The 20,834-nt window shown below is 40.0% G+C and overlaps 1 protein-coding gene across 1 annotated transcript in view; it reads left to right on the top strand.

The window, feature by feature from the left end:
* The window catches only part of SYNE1 (spectrin repeat containing, nuclear envelope 1), a 501,723-nt gene that overhangs the window by 456,159 nt on the left and 24,730 nt on the right, over nt 1-20,834 (top strand). Inside the window, exons 133-139 of the mRNA XM_010840908.1 lie at nt 5,382-5,569; nt 6,472-6,622; nt 10,227-10,409; nt 10,667-10,804; nt 15,824-16,015; nt 16,938-17,271; nt 19,704-19,772. Coding sequence (XP_010839210.1) covers nt 5,382-5,569; nt 6,472-6,622; nt 10,227-10,409; nt 10,667-10,804; nt 15,824-16,015; nt 16,938-17,271; nt 19,704-19,772 — 1,255 coding nt within the window. The remainder of the gene's footprint in view (nt 1-5,381; nt 5,570-6,471; nt 6,623-10,226; nt 10,410-10,666; nt 10,805-15,823; nt 16,016-16,937; nt 17,272-19,703; nt 19,773-20,834) is intronic.

Here is a 20,834-nt window from a genome sequence, read left to right as displayed (position 1 = left end):
CCTCATACAATCAGAGCTGATTGTAGGGCCCAACCAGTAGCATACCCTGCCCCACCCCAACCTCAGAGCATGGAACATTTTCCAGGATAGATTATATGTTAGACCACAAAACAAGTCTCAATAAATTCAAGAAAGTGTAAATTACATCAAGTGTCTTTCCAACCACAATATGAGATTAGACATCCATGGCTGGTTCAGGTTGATGTATGGCAAAAACCACCACAATATTGTAAAGTAATTTCGCCTCCAATTAAAATTAATTAATTAAAAAATTAATCACAGGAAGAAAGCTAGAAAATTGACAAATACATGGAAATTAAACAACACACTCTTAACCAGTGGATCAAAGAAAAAATCAAAAGAGAAATTAAAAACATCTGGAGATAAACAAAAAAGGAAACACAACACACCAAAACTTAAGGGATATAGCAAAAGCAGTTCTAGGAGAAAAGTTTGTAGAGATAAACACCTCTATTAAGAAATAAAGATCTCAAATAAACAACCTAACTCAACTCAAGGAACTAGAAAAATAAATACAAGCTAAGCCCAAAGTTGACAGAAAAGAGGAAATAATAAAGAGTAGATCAGAAATAATGAAATAAAGAATAAAAAAACAATACAAAAGAGTAACAAAACTGAGTTGGTTCTCCGGCACTATAAACAAAATTGACAACAAATTTTAGCTAGAATATCTGCTGGATCATCGAAAAAGCAAGAGAGTTTCAGAAAAACATCTATTTCTGCTTTACTGACTATGCCAAAGCCTTTGACTGCGTGGATCACAATAAACTGTGGAAAATTCTGAAAGAGATGGGAATACCAGACCACCTGACCTGCCTCTTGAGAAACCTTTATGCAGGTCAGGAAGCAACAGTTAGAACTGGACATGGAACAACAGACTGGTTCCAAATAGGAAAAGGAGTACATCAAGGCTGTATATTGTCACCCTGCTTATTTAACTTCTATGCAAAGTACATCATGAGAAACGCTGGGCTGGAAGAAGCACAAGCTGGAATCAAAATTGCCAGGAGAAGTATCAATCACCTCAGATATACAGATGACACCACCCTTATGGCAGAAAGTGAAGAGGAACTAAAAAGCCTCTTGATGAAAGTGAAAGAGGAGAGGGAAAAAGTTGGCTTAAAGCTCAACATTCAGAAAACGAAGATCATGGCATCTGGTCCCATCACTTCATTGGGAAATAGATGGGGAAACAGTGGAAACAGTGTCAGACTTTATTTTTCTGGGCTCCAAAATCACTGCAGATGGTGATTGCAGCCATGAAATTAAAAGATGCTCACTCCTTGGAAGGAAAGTTATAACCAACCTAGATAGCATGTTAAAAAACAGATATATTACTTTGCCAACAAAGGTCCGTCTAGTCAAGGCTATGGTTTTTCCAGTGGTCATGTATGGATATGAGAGTTGGACTGTGAAGAAAGCTGAGCACCGAAGAATTGATACTTTTGAGCTGTGGTGCTGGAGAAGACTCTTGCGAGTCCCTTGGACTGCAAGGAGATCCAACCAGTCCATCCTAAAGGAAACCAGTCCTGGGTGTTCATTGGAAGGACTGATGCTGAGGCTGAAACTCCAATACTCCAATACTCATGTGAAGAGTTGACTCATTGGAAAAGACCCTGATGGTGGGAGGGATTGAGGACAGGAGGAAAAGGGGATGACAGAGGATGAGATGGCTGGACGGCATCACTGACTTGATGCACATGGGTTTGGGTGAACTCCGGGAGTTGGTGATGGACAGGGAGGCCTGGTGTGCTGTGATTCATGGGGTCGCAAAGAGTCAGACACGACTGAGCGACTGACTGAACTGAGCTGAACCAAGAAAAAAATATAGGGACCAAAATAAGTTATTTTAAAAATTATAAATGAAAATGGAAACATTACGAGAAATATCAAAGATCATAAAAGACTACTATGAGCAGTTATAAGACAAAAAATTGGACAATCTAGGAAAAATGGCTAATTCCTAGAAGCATACAATCTACCAAGAATGGATCTTGAAGAAATAGAAAATCTGAACAGAGCAATAATGAATATGGAGGTGGAATCAATAATCAAAAACCTCCCAACAAAGAAATGTCCAAGACTGGACATTTCTATGACCTGGTATCACAAGTGAAATCTCCCAGACATTTACAGCCATTTCATCTCACTCTTTCAAAAAATTGAAGGGAAAAGAATGCTCTCAAACTCATGTTATGAGTCCAGCAAATAGCAAAACCAAATAAGGACACCATAGGAAAACTATCAACCAATATGCCTGATGAATATAGATGCAAAAACTCTCAATAAAGTACTGACAAACCAAATTCAGCAGCACTTTAAAAGATTATACACTGTAATTAAGTTGGATTCATTCCTAGAGTGCAAGAATGTTTCAACATATGCAAATCAGTAAATATAATACATTGCATTACTAAAATGAAATAAAAATTGTAGGATCATCACAATAGATGCAGGGAAACCACTGACAACATTCAAATGATAACGCTCAACAAACTGGGTATAGAGAGAATGGACGTCAGCATAATAAAGGGCATGTGTGACATACCCAAAGCTAACATCATACTCAGGGATGAAAGGTGAAAACAAGACAAGGGTGCCCACTCTCACCAGTTCTATTCAACGTGGCACTGGAAAGCCTCGTCAGAGAAACTGGGCAAGAAAGGAAATAAAAGGCATCCAGATCAGAAAGGAGGGTGTAAAATTGTCTCTGTTTGCATGTGGCATGGTCTTACACATAGAAAAATCCTAAACACTCCTCCAGAAACCTTTTACAACTAATAAATTCAGGAAAGGTGTAGCATACAAATTCAACATACAGAAATCATTGTGTTTCCGAACACTTAACAATGAAGTATCTCTAAAATAAAGAGAAAAAGTCCATTTACAATGACATCAAAAACAATGAAATGCTTGAGGAATAAATTCAACTAAGGAGATGAAAGATATGTACTCTGACACTGTAAGACACTGATGAAAGACACTGAATAAGACACAAGCAAATGGAAAGATATCCCATGGATTGGAAGAATTAATATTGCTAAAATGTGCATACAAAGCTATCTGTAGATTAAATGCAATCCTTGTGAAGATTCCAATGGCACTTGTTACAGAAATAGAGAAAAAAAAAATCCTGAAAGTCATGGAACCAAAAAGATCCCTAATAACCAAAGAAGTCCTGAGTAAGAACAAACCTGGAGGCATCACACTTTAGGATTTCAAGTTAATATTACAAAGCTTTTGTAATAAAAAACAGTATGGTACTGGCATTAAAAACAAACACACAGACCAATGGAACAGAATAGAGAGCCCAGAAATAAACCTACATGTGCAGTCCACTAATATTTAACTAATAAGGATACTCAATGGAGAAAAGATAGTTTCTTCAAAAAATTGTGTTGGGAAAACTGGATATTCACATGCAAAAGAGTTAAACTGGACCTCTATCTTACACGACATAGACAAATTAATTTGAAATGGATTAAAGGCTTAAATTTAAGACTTGCAACCCAGAGGAAGACATAGGGAAAAGGCTCCTTAACATTGGTCTTAGCGATGACTTTTGGAAGTTCAGCCAACAAAAGCAATAATGAAACAGGTAAGACTAAATCAAACTCTGAAGCTTCTGCACAGCAAAAGTCATGATCAACCAAATGCAAGGGCAACCTAGGAATGAGAGAAAATATTTTCAAACCACATATCTGATCAAGAGTTAGTATCTAAGATGCACAAGAAACTCATATATACACCTCAATAGCAAAAAAAAAAAAAAAAAATTATCCAATTTAAAAATGAGCAAAGGACCTGAACAAGCATTTTTTAAAAGATTATAGTCAAATTGCCAACAGGTACTTGTAAAGATCCTACTAATCATGGTAGAAATGCAAATAAAAAACACAGTGAGATATCACCTCACACCTGTTGGATGGCTATTATCAAAAGACAAGAGATTAAAAAGTACTGGCAAGGATTTAGAGAAAATGGAACCCTTAGGTACTGTTGGTGGGAATGTAAATTGGTGTAGCCACTATGGAAGAGAGTATAGATTTTCCTCAAAAAAGTAAAACTGGATCTACCATGTGTTCTAACGGTTCCACTTTTGGGGTATATATCTGAAGGAACTAAAATCACTATCTTGAAAAGATATCTCCACTCCTGTGTTTATTGCAGCATTGTTTACAAGTGAATGCATGTAAGCAACCTAAGTAGCCATCAACAGATTAATGTTTATCTTTCTTGTTTAAGGCACTGAATTTGCCCAGAGTTCTACCATATCAAGTCTTCCATTCTACCATATTAACTGCACAGAGTGTAACAAAATATACATTATTTTTCTGTTGAGCTTTTAACTCAATTTACTCTAAGTATTCCATTATTACAAAGGAGGCCGACTGGTGCAGTGTTTTGCTTGTCCTATTCATTCAGGTCCTCAAGGTATTTTCCTTTTCTCTTATACAGTTCTTGAATTTGCCTAATTTTTTTTCTCTTGATAATTCCTCAACTTATTCAGGTAACTGGGATTTATATTCTTGTATGTAGATTCTTCTTCCTGCTTTTCTCCTTAACACCAGATCCCAATGTCTTCTTCACAAACTGTAGCTTACTGTTGAATGCAATAACAGTGCCATTGATTAACTTTGGAAATTTCATAAACTAGACACAAGAAAATAAGTTCAGTCAAATATTTCTATTTCACTAAACTGTTCTTTCAAATCTCTTGCACAACCGCTTTCAGTTATATAGGATTTATCACAGGAATTGCTGGCCCTAAAACATAAAATATTACAGAATTGAACTTTATCATCCTATTTCATATCTTCCTTCTGTCCTACATTTAAATTTGGTCATTGAGGAAGCTGCTGATAATGATGTCATACATGGTAGAAAACCAAGGTCCCTTAAACCATGGTACCTTTTAATGATGGTGGAATTAACTGTTTAAAACAGTTTGCAGATCCTTGGAGATCAAAGTGAGTGCCGGCTCTTAACAGGAGCACACGTACTCCTTTGATTGATCTAGAGATTGGAATGGAAGTGATATATCTGTGAAGTAAAAACTGGGGCAAGATTCATTGTTCAGCCACTAAAGAAGCTCATTTTACTCTGCACAGGTGATGTGGTCTTACTTGTTCAGTTGATATTTTGGCATGGGTCACATAGGCCAAATATTTCAAGACTCATTTTCTCATACTTTTGAGCTTGCAGTATTTCATAAAGGAAGTTGAAGAAGCTTCGTGCATTCAAGGAAATGAAATACTTGTCAAGGTTTTGCCTAACCATTTCTGAGTCAGTGAATACAGCTGTAGTTTCTTCCCGTTGGTAAACAAGTGTTTGAATAAAGCACGTCTCCTTCCCCGCAGGAGCTTCAGAGAGACATCGAGAAACACAGCACAGGAGTGGCCTCTGTGCTCAACCTGTGCGAGGTCCTTCTCCATGACTGTGATGCCTGCGCTACAGACGCCGAGTGCGATTCCATCCAGCAGGCTACGCGAAACCTGGACCGCCGATGGAGAAACATCTGTGCCATGTCCATGGAAAGGAGGCTCAAGTAAGTGGGGATGTGCACACAGCTGAAACAGAGGAAGGACAAAAAAATCAATAAATAAATTTATCCAGGGTATCTGCTGTTCACCATTTCCTTTTGGTTGCAATGTCCAAATATAGCCTCAGTTTCCCAAACTTGTCATCTACGTTCAGTTAGAAACATAAGTAGGTATAAAGGTCACTTATAAATATAACAAGCCAAGTGACACCTGACCTAACAGTTTAAATAAAATTAGAAAAATTAAAACATGCCCTTGCTGAACAAGTATTATGTTATATAATCCGTGGTGTAAAAAAGTAACTTTCTTTCATTAAAAAGGAAATAATAAAACAAAAGGACTTCTCTTGAAGCCTTTTGAAATTCAAGGTGGTAGAAAATTAGTGATGTGTTAGAAAGTGACCACAATTACTTGAGGCACAGAATCTTCATGCTCTCTGGGGACCTCCTGAAAGCTTAATATTTGTCTTGCCGTCATTGGTTGATTTTGATGAGGGTGAATGACGTTCAATGAATTTTCATACCTTAGTTTTAGTCCAGGGAACCTCAGGATGAGTGTGCACTGAGAGCAGAGTGTTACACTTTTAAACTTCCTTGCACATATCCAGAACAGTTCATACCATGTGCTTATCAGATTCAGTTTGACTTGTTCCAAACCCAGAGCTGCAGGACGTGTGTTTAAACACACACACACACACACACACACACTCACACAGCTGTTTCATTTCAGTCAAACAGTTGTTTCTTTTTCAGTCTGGGCGAATTTGACTCAAGGCACAGTTAGTTACTGCTTGGCACAGCAGCTGCTCGTTTTGGGCACTCTTAATCCTGGTTGCAGGCATCGGACAGGGCTCTGGAGCATAAACAGTCTCAAACAATCAGATTCTGTTCTTTCCTTTCTGTCTCAGAATTGAAGAGACATGGCGATTGTGGCAGAAGTTTCTGGATGACTTTTCTCATTTTGAAGATTGGCTCAAGATCTCAGAAAGGACAGCTGCCTTTCCCAGCTCTTCCGGGGTGCTCTATACAGTTGCCAAGGAGGAACTAAAGAAATTTGAGGTGATTTTCAATGCCAAATATTTCATCTTTATTTTGCTATGAGAGTAGCCAGCTGGTCTCTGGTGTCTCAAGACCCAAACAAACTGTTTGCCCACATACTATTTGTTCAGACAGCTAGGTGATGACTTTCTGGTCATCTTTCTTATTACATCATGATATGTAAAGAAGACGAAGTTTTTACTTTAAAATTATCAAGAATTACAAATAAAGTAGTAATGAAGGGAAACTCTGTTAGAAAACAGGAATCATGATTCCCCAAAAATGATCTTGGCATTCTTTTAACTTCACAGTGCTTTATAATCAAGCTTCTAAGACTCAAATATGATGCCATTCCATACTATAACAACTATAATATGTGTGTGTGTGTTCAATATATTTTCTTGATTTTTTTCACTTAACTGGACTGTGTGTGTTTGTATACATATACATGTATATGTGTGTGTTTGTGTGTGTGTGTGTGTAAGTGCATGCTAAGTTGCTTTAGTCATGTCCAACTCTTTGCGACCCTATGGACTGTAGCCCACCAGTCTCCTCTTATCTTTTAATCATTGATAAATGGAATTGACTCCAGAATTGATCAAATATTTTAAATCATAAACCAACTGTAATTATAAATGAGGAACAGCACCATTGAGTCACTAAGATTTTTCAAATTTATAGAGAAAAATAGCAGCAGTATAATCATATTCATCAAGAAAGCAATCATTCAGTAACTGATTCTAGTTCCTTGCCTGTGTGGGCAGTCTCACATCTGCTCTATCACTGTGATAGGAAACCCCAGTTCTCAACTGCCTCTCATTTTCACCGAGGACTGGTCCCTAAAGTTGACCATTTTTTAATTTGAAGTTTCTTTGCCAGTCAATATCCATTGATTGGCAGTTGTGTTCTCATATATATTAACCGTGAACAGTTCCGATGCATGTTATCTTACAAAAATCATTCTTGGTTGCCAAGTCTGCCCCAAGCTCCCTGAGATATTTTAAAATAAGACTAAAAATTCCAACCAAATTCAGCTGGATTCATTTTTACCTTGTAATAGCAATTAACCAGTCTTTTTTTTTTTTTTTTTGAGACCTGTTATAGTAAATGTGAAGTTTGGTTTTTGTTCTTGTAGGGTTTAAAATCTAAGAGTCATAGATGGATAGCTACACACGCTATACAAGTGTTCAAATACTTGTGAAATAAACAAGAGTTATTCTGCTGTCTGAATATGGACCTATATATAACTATTCCACTAAATCTCGGGGGAAAAGAATTCCTATCTAAAAGACTTTTCCTTAGTAAAATTCTAGTAAAAAGCCACAATAAACTCTGCAGTAGATTTCAGATTATCCTGGTGTGAACCAGTGCTAGTGGAAATATTCTTGTACTGCATCTTATTACTCACAGCTTCATAAAGGTTAAACCTTCTATAATCGGCTTCCACTACAAAGAAGATTATGTAAGATCTTTTATGATGCTATTTTAGACTCAAGACTTTATGACAAAGGTTAGCCATATAGTTAAGCTTATAATGCTATTTATATAACTAGCTATTCATATAATGCTGTATAAATATAGCATTATATATATATGCTATTTATAAATATAAATGCTATTTATACAACTAGCTAGATATAATGATTGATTTTATTATTTTTCTTTGTAGTTAATTTTCTTAAGAGAAAAATAAATTACAAAAATGAGATTTTGAGGGCAATTTTTGCCTGTTCAGTTTCACAAACATTGGGGACAGATGTAGGGGTGCTGGGGTCCCCACCTGTTATGCCCACCTTCACCTCAGTGAGAACATATATTCTGTGACTTCCAGTAATTGCAAAAGCTGAACTTTCCTTACTATTTCCTTTTCTGGGGAAATAATTTGAAGTTTTATAAAATAGATGGTTGAATTTACTCAGATGACGGCTCTTAAAACGACTCTCAGAAGGAAAGCCATCTCAGAGGCAGGAGTTTGGTAGCATGTAAACAGTGTGATGAGCCAAAGGAAGCAAAAGTTTGGGATTTCGATGAGTGCATTTCAATTAGTCACACAATTTTCTATCCAATGCCAGAATAAAAGTTGGTCATAAATCACACACCTAAGTTTGAAATGTAAAAGCTTCATTTTATTTTGGCCAAGTGACTCTTATTGCTAGGGTTAGGCTATATTGCAGAGAAAAAGAAGTACTTTACCTGCAGAAACTGTAAGGCGTGCATGGGGTAACCTCCAAAGTACATATACTCTACTCTGTAATACTCTGTAAGGTGTCACATCAGCTTTAAAACGTTTCATACAAACCAAATCATTCGTGGGCACAGCAAAAAACAATAGAGTATGTTCGAAACTTTTTTCTTTGTAATGTTACTTCTGTTTTACTAAGCTGTTGTTCTTAAAAGGCAGTAATAGCTTGCAATTAAAAGACATTCAGACATTCTGCAAAAAGTAGTTTTATTTTTTTTAAAGAGAACACCAGAATTGAGGCAATTTCTGGATTTCTTAGGAAATAACATATTTTATAAATAAAAGAAGCAGTTTTATGATAGATGTTTTTTTCTCAGTATTGACATCAGAAACTTGGAACATTTTAAACTCACGTTTCAGCATACATCCATATTTTTGTGGGCTTCCCTGGTGGCTCAGTAGTAAAGGACTCGCTTGCTAATGCAGGAACACAGGTTTAATCCCTCAGTTGGGAAGATCCATAGGAGAAGGAAATGGCAACCCACTCCTGTATTCTTGCCTGAGAAATCCCATGGACAGAGGAGCCTGGCGGACTATAGTCCATGAGGTCGCAAGAATAGGACATGACTTAGTGACTAAGCAACAACATATTTTTGTAATGAGTTTGCTTTATGGGAAAGTGTTCTTAGGCTATTATTTTAAAAGCTATATTACATATGTATATCATGTGTGTTATATATGTGAGTGAGTGTGTGATAGGACTTCCCTGGTGGCTCAGACGGTAAAGCTTCTGCCTACAATGCAGGAGACCCGGGTTTGATCCCTGGGTGGGGAAGATCCTCTGGAGAAGGCAGTGGCAACCCACTCCAGTACTCTTGCCTGGGAAATCCCATGGGAGGACGCTGGTAGGCTACAGTCCATGGGGTCGTAAAGAGTCAGACACGACTGAGCGAGAGTGTGTGATAGTCGCTCAGCCGTGTCCAACTCTCTGTGACCCCATGGACTGAATGAAGCCCACCAGGCTCCTCTGTCCATGGAATTCTCCAGGCAAGAATACTGGAGTGGGCTGTCATTTGTATATGCATATATAGGTATGTGTGCACATTTCATATGCACGTATCATATGAATATGTGTATGTTCTACGTGTATATGTACATATTCTATATGTGTATCATATACGGATTTGTATTTATACAAATATTTATTACTGGTTGCCATTTTCTTTTGTATTTTTGTTTGATCAACTCCCTTTCTTAAGCCACATGGGTAACATGAGTTTTCTTTAACAAGGGAAAGTTTATGCTGGTTACCAAATGTCTTTTCCTGTTTGAGGGGAAGAGTTAACCTCCCATTCTGTCTAACATCACAACGGGACTCCCAGACACCCTTGCTGAGAGCACTCCTCAGATCTCCCCAGCTGATGTGCTTCTTTGTGGTCATAGGCTTTCCAGCGACAGGTCCATGAGAGCCTGACCCAGCTGGAGCTGATCAACAAGCAGTACCGCCGCCTGGCCAGAGAGAACCGCACGGACGCGGCCGGCAGCCTCAAACAGACGGTTCACAAAGGCAACCAGAGATGGGACAATCTGCAGAAGCGCGTCACCTCCATCCTGCGCAGACTCAAGGTCCATGCTGCGCCTCCTCTGTAGCTTAGAGGCCAGGAGGACAGAGTGGGGCCATTTGAGTAGAGTGTTAGGACATAATCTCAGTGACTTTGTAAGACGGGGATGACAAGACGGGTATCTAGCATATGATTTATTTGGTAAAACATTGTGGTGTTCTCTTCGCCCACTGAGGAAATGACTTCCCAGGAGGAGGCTGGAATTGGCGGTTCCATCTCAGCATGTCTGTGGCTTTTTCACTTGTGTTCTTTTCTCTCCAGCATTTCATTGGCCAGCGGGAGGAGTTCGAGACGGCACGGGACAGCATTCTGGTGTGGCTGACGGAGATGGATCTGCAGCTCACCAACATCGAGCACTTCTCTGAGTGTGACGTTCAAGCTAAAATAAAGCAGCTCAAGGTAATAGAATAATAGTGATTTTTTTTTTTCAAATTGGTATGCAGAGAGTCTGAAGAGGAAATGATTTATAGATACTTCTGTGAAGAGCATACTAAAGAACTGTTCTTTTTTAAAACATTTATTTGGTTTTTAATTAAAAGATAATTGCTTTACAGAATTTTGTTGTTTTATGCTAAATATCAGTGTGAATCATCCATAGGTATACATATGTCCCTCTTGAACCTCCCTCCCAGCTCCCTCCCCACCCCACCCCTCTAGGTTGCTACAGAGCCCCTGTTTGAGTTCCCTGAGTCATACAGCAAATTCCCATTGGCTATGTATTTTACATATGAGAATCTTTGCTTTTTTAAAACGTAGATCTTCTTGACTGAAAAGAAATTCAGAAAACAGAAAAATATTAAAAATGAAATAAAGAGCATTATCAGGAGATACAACTCCCCTTAACACGTAAACTTTAAGTATGAACTTGATTTGCAAGGCTGTCGTTTTCATTTTTGATGGTGGTTTTTTCTGTTGGTTTCAAGCACTTTCAGATAGTTTGACTCCCATGATCCAGACCAGTTCAACTTTCTTATATTGAAACTTCATTCCGCACAGACTGCATTCCTAGGTGCCAAATTAATGTTTAAGTATATTTGATATGTTTCATATATAATTAAAAACCAGTGGTTAGTTAAACATTTTACATCAGTTCAGTTCAGTCGCTCAGTCATGTCCGACTCTTTGCAACCCCATGGAATGAAGCACGGCAGGCTTCCCTGTCCATAACCAAATCCCGGAGCTTGCTCAAACTCATGTCCATTGACTCCGTGATGCCCTCCAACCATCTCATCCTCTGTTATCCCCTTCTCCTGCCTTCAATCTTTCCCAGCATCAGGGTCTTTTCAAATGAATCAGTTCTTCACATCAAGTGGCCAAACTATTGGAGTTTCAGCTTCAGCGTCAGTCCTTCCAATGAATATTCAGGACTGATTTCCTTTAGGATTGACTGGTTGGATCTTTTTGCAGTCCAAGGGACTCTAAAGAGTCTTCGCCAACACCATAGTTCAAAAGCGTCAATTCTTCGGTGCTCAGCTTTCTTTATAGTCCAACTCTCACATCCATACATGACTACTGGAAAAACCATAGCATTGACTAGATGGACCTTTGTTGGCAAAGTAATGTCTCTGCTTTTTAATATGATGTCTAGGTCGGTCATAGCTTTTCTTCCAAGGAGCAAGCGTCTTTTAATTTCATGGCTACATTCGCCATCTGCAGCAATTCTGGAGCCCAAGAAAAAAAAGTCTGTCACTGTTTCCATTGTTTCCCCATCTATTTGCCATGAAGTGATAGAACCACCCTCTTTCAACAACACAAAAGACTCTACACATGGACATCACCAGATGGTCAACATCGAAATCAGATTGATTATATTCTTTGCAGCCAAAGATGGAGAAGCTGTATATCAGTCAGCAAAAACAAGACTGGGAGCTGACTGTGGCTCAGATCATGAACTCCTTTATTGCCAAATTCAGACTTAAATTGAAGAAAGTAGGGAAAACCACTAGACCATTCAGGTATGACCTAAATCAAATCCCTTATGATTATACAATGGAAGTGAGAAATAGATTTAAGGACCTAGATCTGATAGACAGAGAACCTGTTGAACTATGGATGGAGGTTCATGACACTGTACAGGAGACAGGGATCAAGACCATCCCCATGGAAAAGAAATGGAAAAAAGCAAAATGGCTGTCTGAGGAGGCCTTACAAATAGCTGTGAAAAGAAGAGAAGTGAAAAGCAAAGGAGAAAAGGAAAGGTATAAGCATCTGAATGCAGAGTTCCAAAGAATAGCAAGGAGAGATAAGAAAGCCTTCTTCAGGGATCAATGCAACAAAATACAGGAAAACAACATAATGGGAAAGACTAGAGATCTCTTTAAGAAAATTAGAGATACCAAGGGAACATTTCGTGCAAAGATGGGCTCAATAAAGGACAGAAATGGTATGGACCTAACAGAAGCAGAAGATATTAAGAAGACGTGGCAAGGATACACAGAACTGTACAAAAAACAGCTTCACAACCAAGATAATCACGATGGTGTGATCACTCACCTAGAACCAGACATTTTGGAATGTGAAGTCAAGTGGTCCTTAGAAAGCATCACTACTCAGAAAGCTAGTGGAGGTGATGGAATTCCAGTTGAGCTATTTCAAATCCTGAAAGATGATGCTGTGAAAGTGCTGCACTCAATATGCCAGCAAATGTGGAAAACTCAGCAGTGGCCACAGGACTGGAAAAGGTCAGTTTTCATTCCAATCCCAAAGAAAGGCAATGCCAAAGAATGCTCAAACTACCACACAATTGCACTCATCTCACACGCTAGTAAAGTAATGCTCAAAATTCTCCAAGCCAGGCGCAATACGTGAACCGTGAACTTCCAGATGTTCAAGCTGATTTTAGAAAAGGCAGAGGAACCAGAGATCAAATTGCCAACATCCATTGGATCATCAAATAAGCAAGAGAGTTCCAGAAAAAAACATCTATTTCTGCTTCATTGAGTATGCCAAAGTCTTTGACTATGTGGATAACAATAAACTGTGGAAATTCTTCAAGAGGTGGGAATACCAGACCACCTGACATACCTCTTGAGAAACCTATATGCAGGTCAGGAAGCAACAGTTAGAACTGGACATGGAACAACAGACTGGTTCCAAATAGGAAAAGGAGTATATCAAGGCTGTATATTGTCACCCTGCTTATTTAACTTCTATGCAGAGTACATCATGAGAAACGCTGGGCTGGAAGAAGCACAAGCTGGAATCAAGATTTCCAGGAGACATATCAGTCACTTCAGATATGCAGATGACACCACCCTTATGGCAGAAAGTGAAGAGGAACTAAAAAGCCTCTTGATGAAAGTGAAAGAGGAGAGTGAAAAAGTTGGCTTAAAAGTCAACATTCAGAAAACTAAGATCATGGCATCTGGTCCCATCACTTCATAGGAAATAGATGGGGAAACAGTGGAAACAGTGTCAGACTCCAAAATCACTGAAGATGGTGACTGCAGGCATGAAATTAAAAGTCTCACTCCTTGGAAGGCAAGTTATGACCAACCTAGATAGCATATTCAAAAGCAGAGACATTACTTTGCCAACAAAGGTCCGTCTGGTCAAGGCTATGGTTTTTCCAGTGGTCATGTATGGATGTGAGAGTTGGACTGTAAAGAAAGCTGAGCACCAAAGAATTGATGCTTTTGAGCTGTGGTGTTGGAAAAGACTCTTGAGAGTCCCTTGGACTGCAAGGAGATCCAACCAGTCCATTCTAAAGGAGATCAGTCCTGGGTGTTCTTTGGAAGGACTGATGCTGCAACTGAAACTCCAATACTTTGGCTACCTCATGCGAAGAGTTGACTCATTGGAAAAGACCCTGATGGTGGGAGGGATTGGGGGCAGGAGGAGAAGGCAACGACAGAGGATGAGATGGCTGGATTTTATCACCGACTCAATGGACATGGGTTTGGGTGAACTCCGGGAGTTGGTGATGGACAGGGAGGCCTGGCGTGCTGCGATTCATGGGGTCGCAAAGAGTCAGACACGACTGAGCGACTGAACTGAACTGACCGATAGGACCAGATGCCATTATCTTAGTTTTTTGAATGTTGATTTTTAGGCCAGCTTTTTCACTCTCCTCTTTCACTAACTTTCACTAACCTGAAATATCAATAACTTCAGATACACTGATGATACCACCCTTATGGCATTAAGTGAAGAGTAACTAAAGAGCCTCTTGATAAAAGTGAAAAAGGAGAGTGAAGCATTTTACATGGGGAGGGTTATATATTAGATATGAGGATTCCCTCAAAGGAAGAATGTTTAATATCTTGAATAATATGCAATGAAGCTTATGAAATTTTCATCCCAAGATAAGAGAATAAGTAGACTTTTTTTATAAGAATAGTCATGTTGCCTTAGAGAAGGAAATGGCAACCCACTCCAGTATTCTTGCCTGGAAAATCCCATGGGCAGAGAGGCCTGGTTGGCTCCAGTGCATGAGGTCGCAAGAGTCAGACAGGACTTAACAACTAAACTACCACTCATGGTGCCTGTGACTTTAAAGTTGTCATAATAAAGCAAGGAAATTACCTTTACTTCTAGATTCTCAGAATAAAAAAATCATAAAATAGCCCCAGTATTTTATTTAATAGACCAGCCTCTCCATCCTTCCCCTTCACCTCAACTCTCCCAAGTTGTTTCACAGGTAGAAATACCTATTTAAAAGCTTTAGCAGGAAATTTCTACCAAGTGGTAGTTGAATCTTTTCTATCTGGACTCTGGCAGGATCATAGCATTTATAACCGCCCTCTTTCTCCCTTGGCATTCTTTTTATTATTGGGAAATTTCAACTATTCCAGAGTTTATTCTTGTGTTGAATTAAAATTTATCCCTTGAAACATGTTCCCTGAGGCTTATCTGTTTTGAATCATATAAAATAAGTCTAAGGAATCCAGAATTACCTGTTTTTCAAATAATTACAGTTTTTCCTACTTATGTCCTGAAATAGTCAAATCATCTGAGAAGAATTTGTGATATTGTGATTTTGGATGGTTTTTCTTACTCATGTTTGACATCTTGGAAAATCTAAAATTTAAATATTGAATAGAATTCTTTAAAATGCTAAATTAACTCTGGTGGCTCTCTATTGCTTGCCATTACTTTTCATCAGGGACAGCCAGTGCTCTCAACTTTATGATGGGTTTGAATGTTTTTTCCTGTGATTCTCTTACCCACACTGTCCATGGTGGTAAATTTTATTAGGCAAAGGCGCCTCTCTGGTCATGGAATTCTAACAATTCCATTTCTGCTTCCTGTTCTGATTTCAAAATTTTATAGCTTACTTTAGAAAGTAATAGCCTCTTGGCTTGTCTTTGTCTATGGTAAACTAAATATCCCCTACATGGTTTTTCTTAATATGTATCTTAGAGTTGCTTCATGTTTATGTGAGTCATGAAAAATTAACATGAGAGGTATGCTCCCTAGGCCTTCCAGCAGGAAATCTCATTGAACCACAATAAGATTGAACAGATAATCGCCCAAGGAGAACAGCTGATAGAGAAGAGTGAGCCCTTGGATGCGGCCGTCATTGAGGAAGAGCTGGATGAGCTCCGACGTTACTGTCAGGAGGTCTTTGGACGCGTGGAAAGATACCATAAGAAACTGATTTGCCTGCCTGTACGTGACACTGTTTTTTCATGGTCATGAAGTCTAAAGAGAATTAATAATGTGAGATCAAGTAGCATCGTTTAGTGGGTACTGGACTCTGGAGCCAGAGTGCTTCATATGGCTTGCCTTAGTTTCGTTAATGTAAACCTGGCTTAATAACTGTACCTATCTCATAGAAAGGATTGCTTTGGGCATGATATGAGTTCATATATAAATATATATATATATTTATATATTTGTATTTATATATATATGTACACATACATGCATATAAAGAGCTTAGAAGAGTACTTGGCACATATCTTCCATGGAAGATCAAGAAGCTTCTAGAGGAAACAAGGGGATAAAGGTGAGCAGTGTTAAACAGTGGCCCAATTGATGTGGTTGTTTAGCTGAATTTATTTTTCTTTTCCTTTTCCCTAATTGCTACCATAATCATAGCTCATTGTCAAGATGTTATTATTAGAATATTTGTCATCTTCTGTGATAAAGTGTATTTTCTATCTGGAATACAAGGTGTAAAAGGCCCAGGGTTTTATGTAAAAAGCTAAGGTGTTATCAGTGATTCCCTTTGGCTCCTGATCTGTGCCATTCAGTACTTACTGTGTTGCAGGTTAGATACTAAGTTATCTTTATTTACAGTATCTTATTTAATCTTCTGTCAATTTTTTGAAGTAGGTCTTAATATTATCTCCATTTTACCAGCGATAAAATTGAGAATTTACTAGATTCACGTATAAGGCATTTTGAAAAGTGCTCAGAAGATACTTATTTATTATTCAATGATAGGAAGTTTAAAATTAACCCTACTAAGACAGGGATGTGGTCCAGCTAGGTTTGCGTGCTGAACATTGATGAGAGGCAGAGCACAGAGTGGGGAGGGGACCAGCTGACCGCTGCAGTAACAGGGCTGTCTTGCCTGCGTTTCTAGCTCCCAGATGATGAGCACGACCTCTCTGACCGGGAGCTGGAACTGGATGAGGCTGGAACTCTGTCAGACCTCCACTGGCGGGACACCTCCACGGACGGCGTGCTCTCCCCGCAGCCTTCCTCCAACCCCTCCCTCTCACTCGCCCAGCCCCTCCGGAGTGAGAGGTCTGGACGAGACACCCCCGCCAGTGTGGACTCCATCCCCCTGGAATGGGACCATGACTATGACCTCAGCCGTGACCTGGAGTCCGCGGTGTCCAGAACTCTGCCGTCTGAGGACGAAGAGGGTCCGGAAGATAAAGATTTCTACCTCAGGGGAGCTGTTGGCTTATCAGGTAGGAAAGAGCTCCTCCTATGTGTATGCTAGCTTGAAAGAAAATACGAAGGAATGGATACTGTCCTGAAAACCCATAGCTAAGCAGAATCATCTTCCTTCTCCCATCAAGGGAACTTGGACTCAATGGCGTAATTGGATATTAACATGGTTCACAAATGCAAAATTGATATGACCACTGATTTATCCCACATATGCTTACATTCTTACTACATGACTGGCGCTTTATAAGTACTGGAAATACACAGTTCCTTTTCTTTTCAAAGAGCTTACATTCTAGGGTGGTAGTGTGGTAGTGTGGAGGTGGTTCAGTCGCTAAGTCGTGTCCGACTCTTTTTGATCCCATGGACTGGAGCCCACCAGACTCCTCTGTCCGTGGGATTCTCCAGGCAAGAATACTGGAGTGGGTTGCCATTTCCTGCTCCAGGGGATTTCCCAATCCAGGGGTCGAATCTGCATCCCCTGTATTGCAGGCAAATTCTTTACTTCTGAGCTACCAAGGAAGCCCTAACACTCTAGGGTGGAACACAGACAAATAAGAAACACCTGTGTGAAATGTTTGGCACTGGAGTAGCAGGGTACACAAGGTGATGTGAAAACAGCCCGGGGGTGGCTGAGCCGGAGCTTTGGAGAAAGGCTTTAGAGAAGAGACCTGTGCTGAGACCTGCAGGATGAATAGAAGTCAGCCAGGAGGATGTGACAGTGTCCAGAGGAAGAAAGGAGAGGACACCCATCTCAGCTTTATGACCAGCCTCAGCACTTTCAGTCACCTGGAGTTTGTCTAGAATGACAGGGCTGTAGATTGAGAGGTGGAGAGTGAACAAAGAGGAGATGGAAAGATGAACCAGGGCCTGGTCATACAGCAACCTGTTTATCATGAAAAGCAGTTTTACCGTGAAGACCCTAGACAGTCACAGCAGGGCTCTAAGGAGGGAGGCAATGTGATCTGATGTCTGTTTTCAAAGAACCTGTCTCAACAATATCTAGAGAAGGGCACATTGAAAGAAAGTCCAGATGGAATCACTTTACAGTCCAGGACACAGATGTGGTTATGGCCTGAACTAAGGAAGCAGCACTGGGAATAGATGAAAGCTATGAGAAATCATGAGACGGCTCCTGCGTGACTGATGGCTGATTGATTGGATTGCGGCTGAAGTGATTTTTCTGGTGTGAACATCTTGGTAAAAGAAGCAGGTGGTCCTAGGCTCTGAGGACCATGAGTAGGAGAGAATGTTCTGGGTGGCTGTGGAGCCACCGGGGCAGGGCAGTGAGAGAGCAGGAGGCAGTGAGTTCCTCTGGGCACGTCCTGAACTTGAGATGCTATGGCCTATCCCACAGGAAAAAGCCAGCAATGGATGGCTACATGGGTCAGGAACCAGAAATGTAGACTAGATAGTTATCCACATGTCAGTGGTCCCCAAGGAAAGAAAGGAGACCACACAGGAAGAGTGTACAAAGGGAATCAAGACATATGAAGCCTCAGGAAGCACATATAGTGAAGAGGTGGACAGAGAAAGAGGAGCATTTTAAGAAAGGTGAGTCGACATAGAATAAATAACCAGAGGCCGATTTGTAGCCCTTATAAACGCATCTCACACATTCCCTAAAAGACAATTTCTGCTTTTTCTTTGTGTGATGGTTCACATTTGGATTCCCAAGAGGCTGATGCTGTACAAAAAGAAAATGATTTCTCTCGTTTCTATTTTGTTTTTACAGTACAGCCTAATAACTAAGCATTTTGCATCTAAAGCAGAAATACTCAATATGCAGTCCCTCAGCCACACATGACAGCTGAGCACTGAAATGTGACTGTGCAGATGGATATTTGCTGCACCCAGTGCCCTTACACAAACACATAGAATTCAAAGACTTAGCACAAAGCAAGTGTGTAAAATATTAATAATAGTACTTATGTTGATTACATGTTATACTTTAGATTCATTGATGAAGTAAAATTAAGTATTGAATGTATTTTCATCCCTTGACTTGTCATTGTGGCTCTTAGACTCTTTAAAACAATGTATGTTATTTCTGTTGGACAGCACCGCTCTAGAACCTGTATGGATTGCAATTCCAGTTATGCCGCTACTAGCGGTAGAAACTTGAATGAGTAACAATTCCCCTGAGCCTCAGTTTTTTTCATCAATAAAATGAGAATAACACTTCCACACACCCTGTAGGGTTTCTGTGAGGATAAACGAGTGCCCAGAACATCGCCTGGCTCATAAAACACTCTCCATCAATGAGAGCCTTTATTATGATTTATTTCAGGAACCCTTTGGTGGTCGGACTCAGACTTCTCTGTATGTTCAAGAATTATCGGCCCAGAATGATTAATTTCCTTTTTTCCCTCTAGGAAAGTTATTTTCTTGCCATCAGGGGATCCAGGTTTGCAGACCTTAGCTGTCAACTTAGACTGTGCTCTTTTTGCAGATGTAGTGATCCCTGAAAATCCCGAGGCCTATGTTAAACTCACAGAAAGTGCAATCAGAAATTCCTCTGGTAGGCACCAAAGCCAAAGCAGACCTCTCCTGCTCACCTGTAACCAGCCTTCTCCTCTCCGAGCACCTTTACCCGCCCTTTCACAGCTCTGTGCCACAAGCATGTTAAGGCAGAAACTTCTTCTCTGACTGCCATCTCAGAAACAAAAACCCAAACCACTTGGTTGATCCACACCAAGAGTAAAACTTCAGTGAAAGTGAAAATGTTGGTCACTCAGTCATGTCCGACTCTTTGTGACCCCATGGCCTATAGCCTGCCAGGCTCCTCTCTCCATGGAATTCTCCAAGCAAGAATACAGGAGTGGGTAGCCATTCCCTCCTCTAGGGGATCTTCCCTGGGTCTTCCCAGGGATTAAACCTGGGTCTCCCACATTGCCGGCAGATTCTTTACTGCCTGAGCCACCAGGGAAGCCCATAGCTCCAGTAATCAAGTGCGGTAAAATAACCATTCAACTTGTGAAATGGTAGTCACTCTCAGTAAGTATGAACTATGATGCCTATTAATGGCAGAAAATAGATGGATACACTAGTCTTAGCATTGGTGCTCTAGCTCCCTGCTTGGTTGTAACAGCTCTGACTTTATGACTTCAAGGAGGAATTGCAGACCCATCACTGGCTGGGGAGTCAGGGCTCAGGGATTCTGTCCCAAGTTCACTAGCTTATAGGTGGGACCCCAGGCCCACTGTTTATCTTCCTGATCTCTGGGGGCCCATAAAAGACAAAGGATGAGTCAGGTATTCAGCTCCAAAAAATTAGACTCTCGCTGTAGACGAACTGTAGTTCAGAGTCTGTAATCTGGAGGACAATGGAGAGAACAGGGTTGGACCCTGGTGATAGGGTGTTGACTCGTGAGATTATTAGTTTACACTTAACGTTTCTATAAAAAAGCAAAAGGATGAAAAATAAAGTCTCATTGCTAAAATGGTGACTACCTGAGTGATTCCCAGTGAGAGACTTCTTCCAGGTGTATTTAGAAGGCTTTCTTTCCAAAAAAGAATTAATAAAGCTTACTAATGTTTACTGTGCTTTCACCCTGCGCTAGCTTCACTCTGACGATCATATT

This window comes from Bison bison, unplaced genomic scaffold (genome assembly GCF_000754665.1).
Source record: "Bison bison bison isolate TAMUID 2011002044 unplaced genomic scaffold, Bison_UMD1.0 scf7180017864148, whole genome shotgun sequence".
NCBI classification, from domain to species: Eukaryota; Metazoa; Chordata; class Mammalia; order Artiodactyla; family Bovidae; genus Bison; species Bison bison.
The sequence above is the reverse complement of the archived record's forward strand: the minus strand, read 5'-3'. Positions and strand labels throughout refer to the sequence as shown.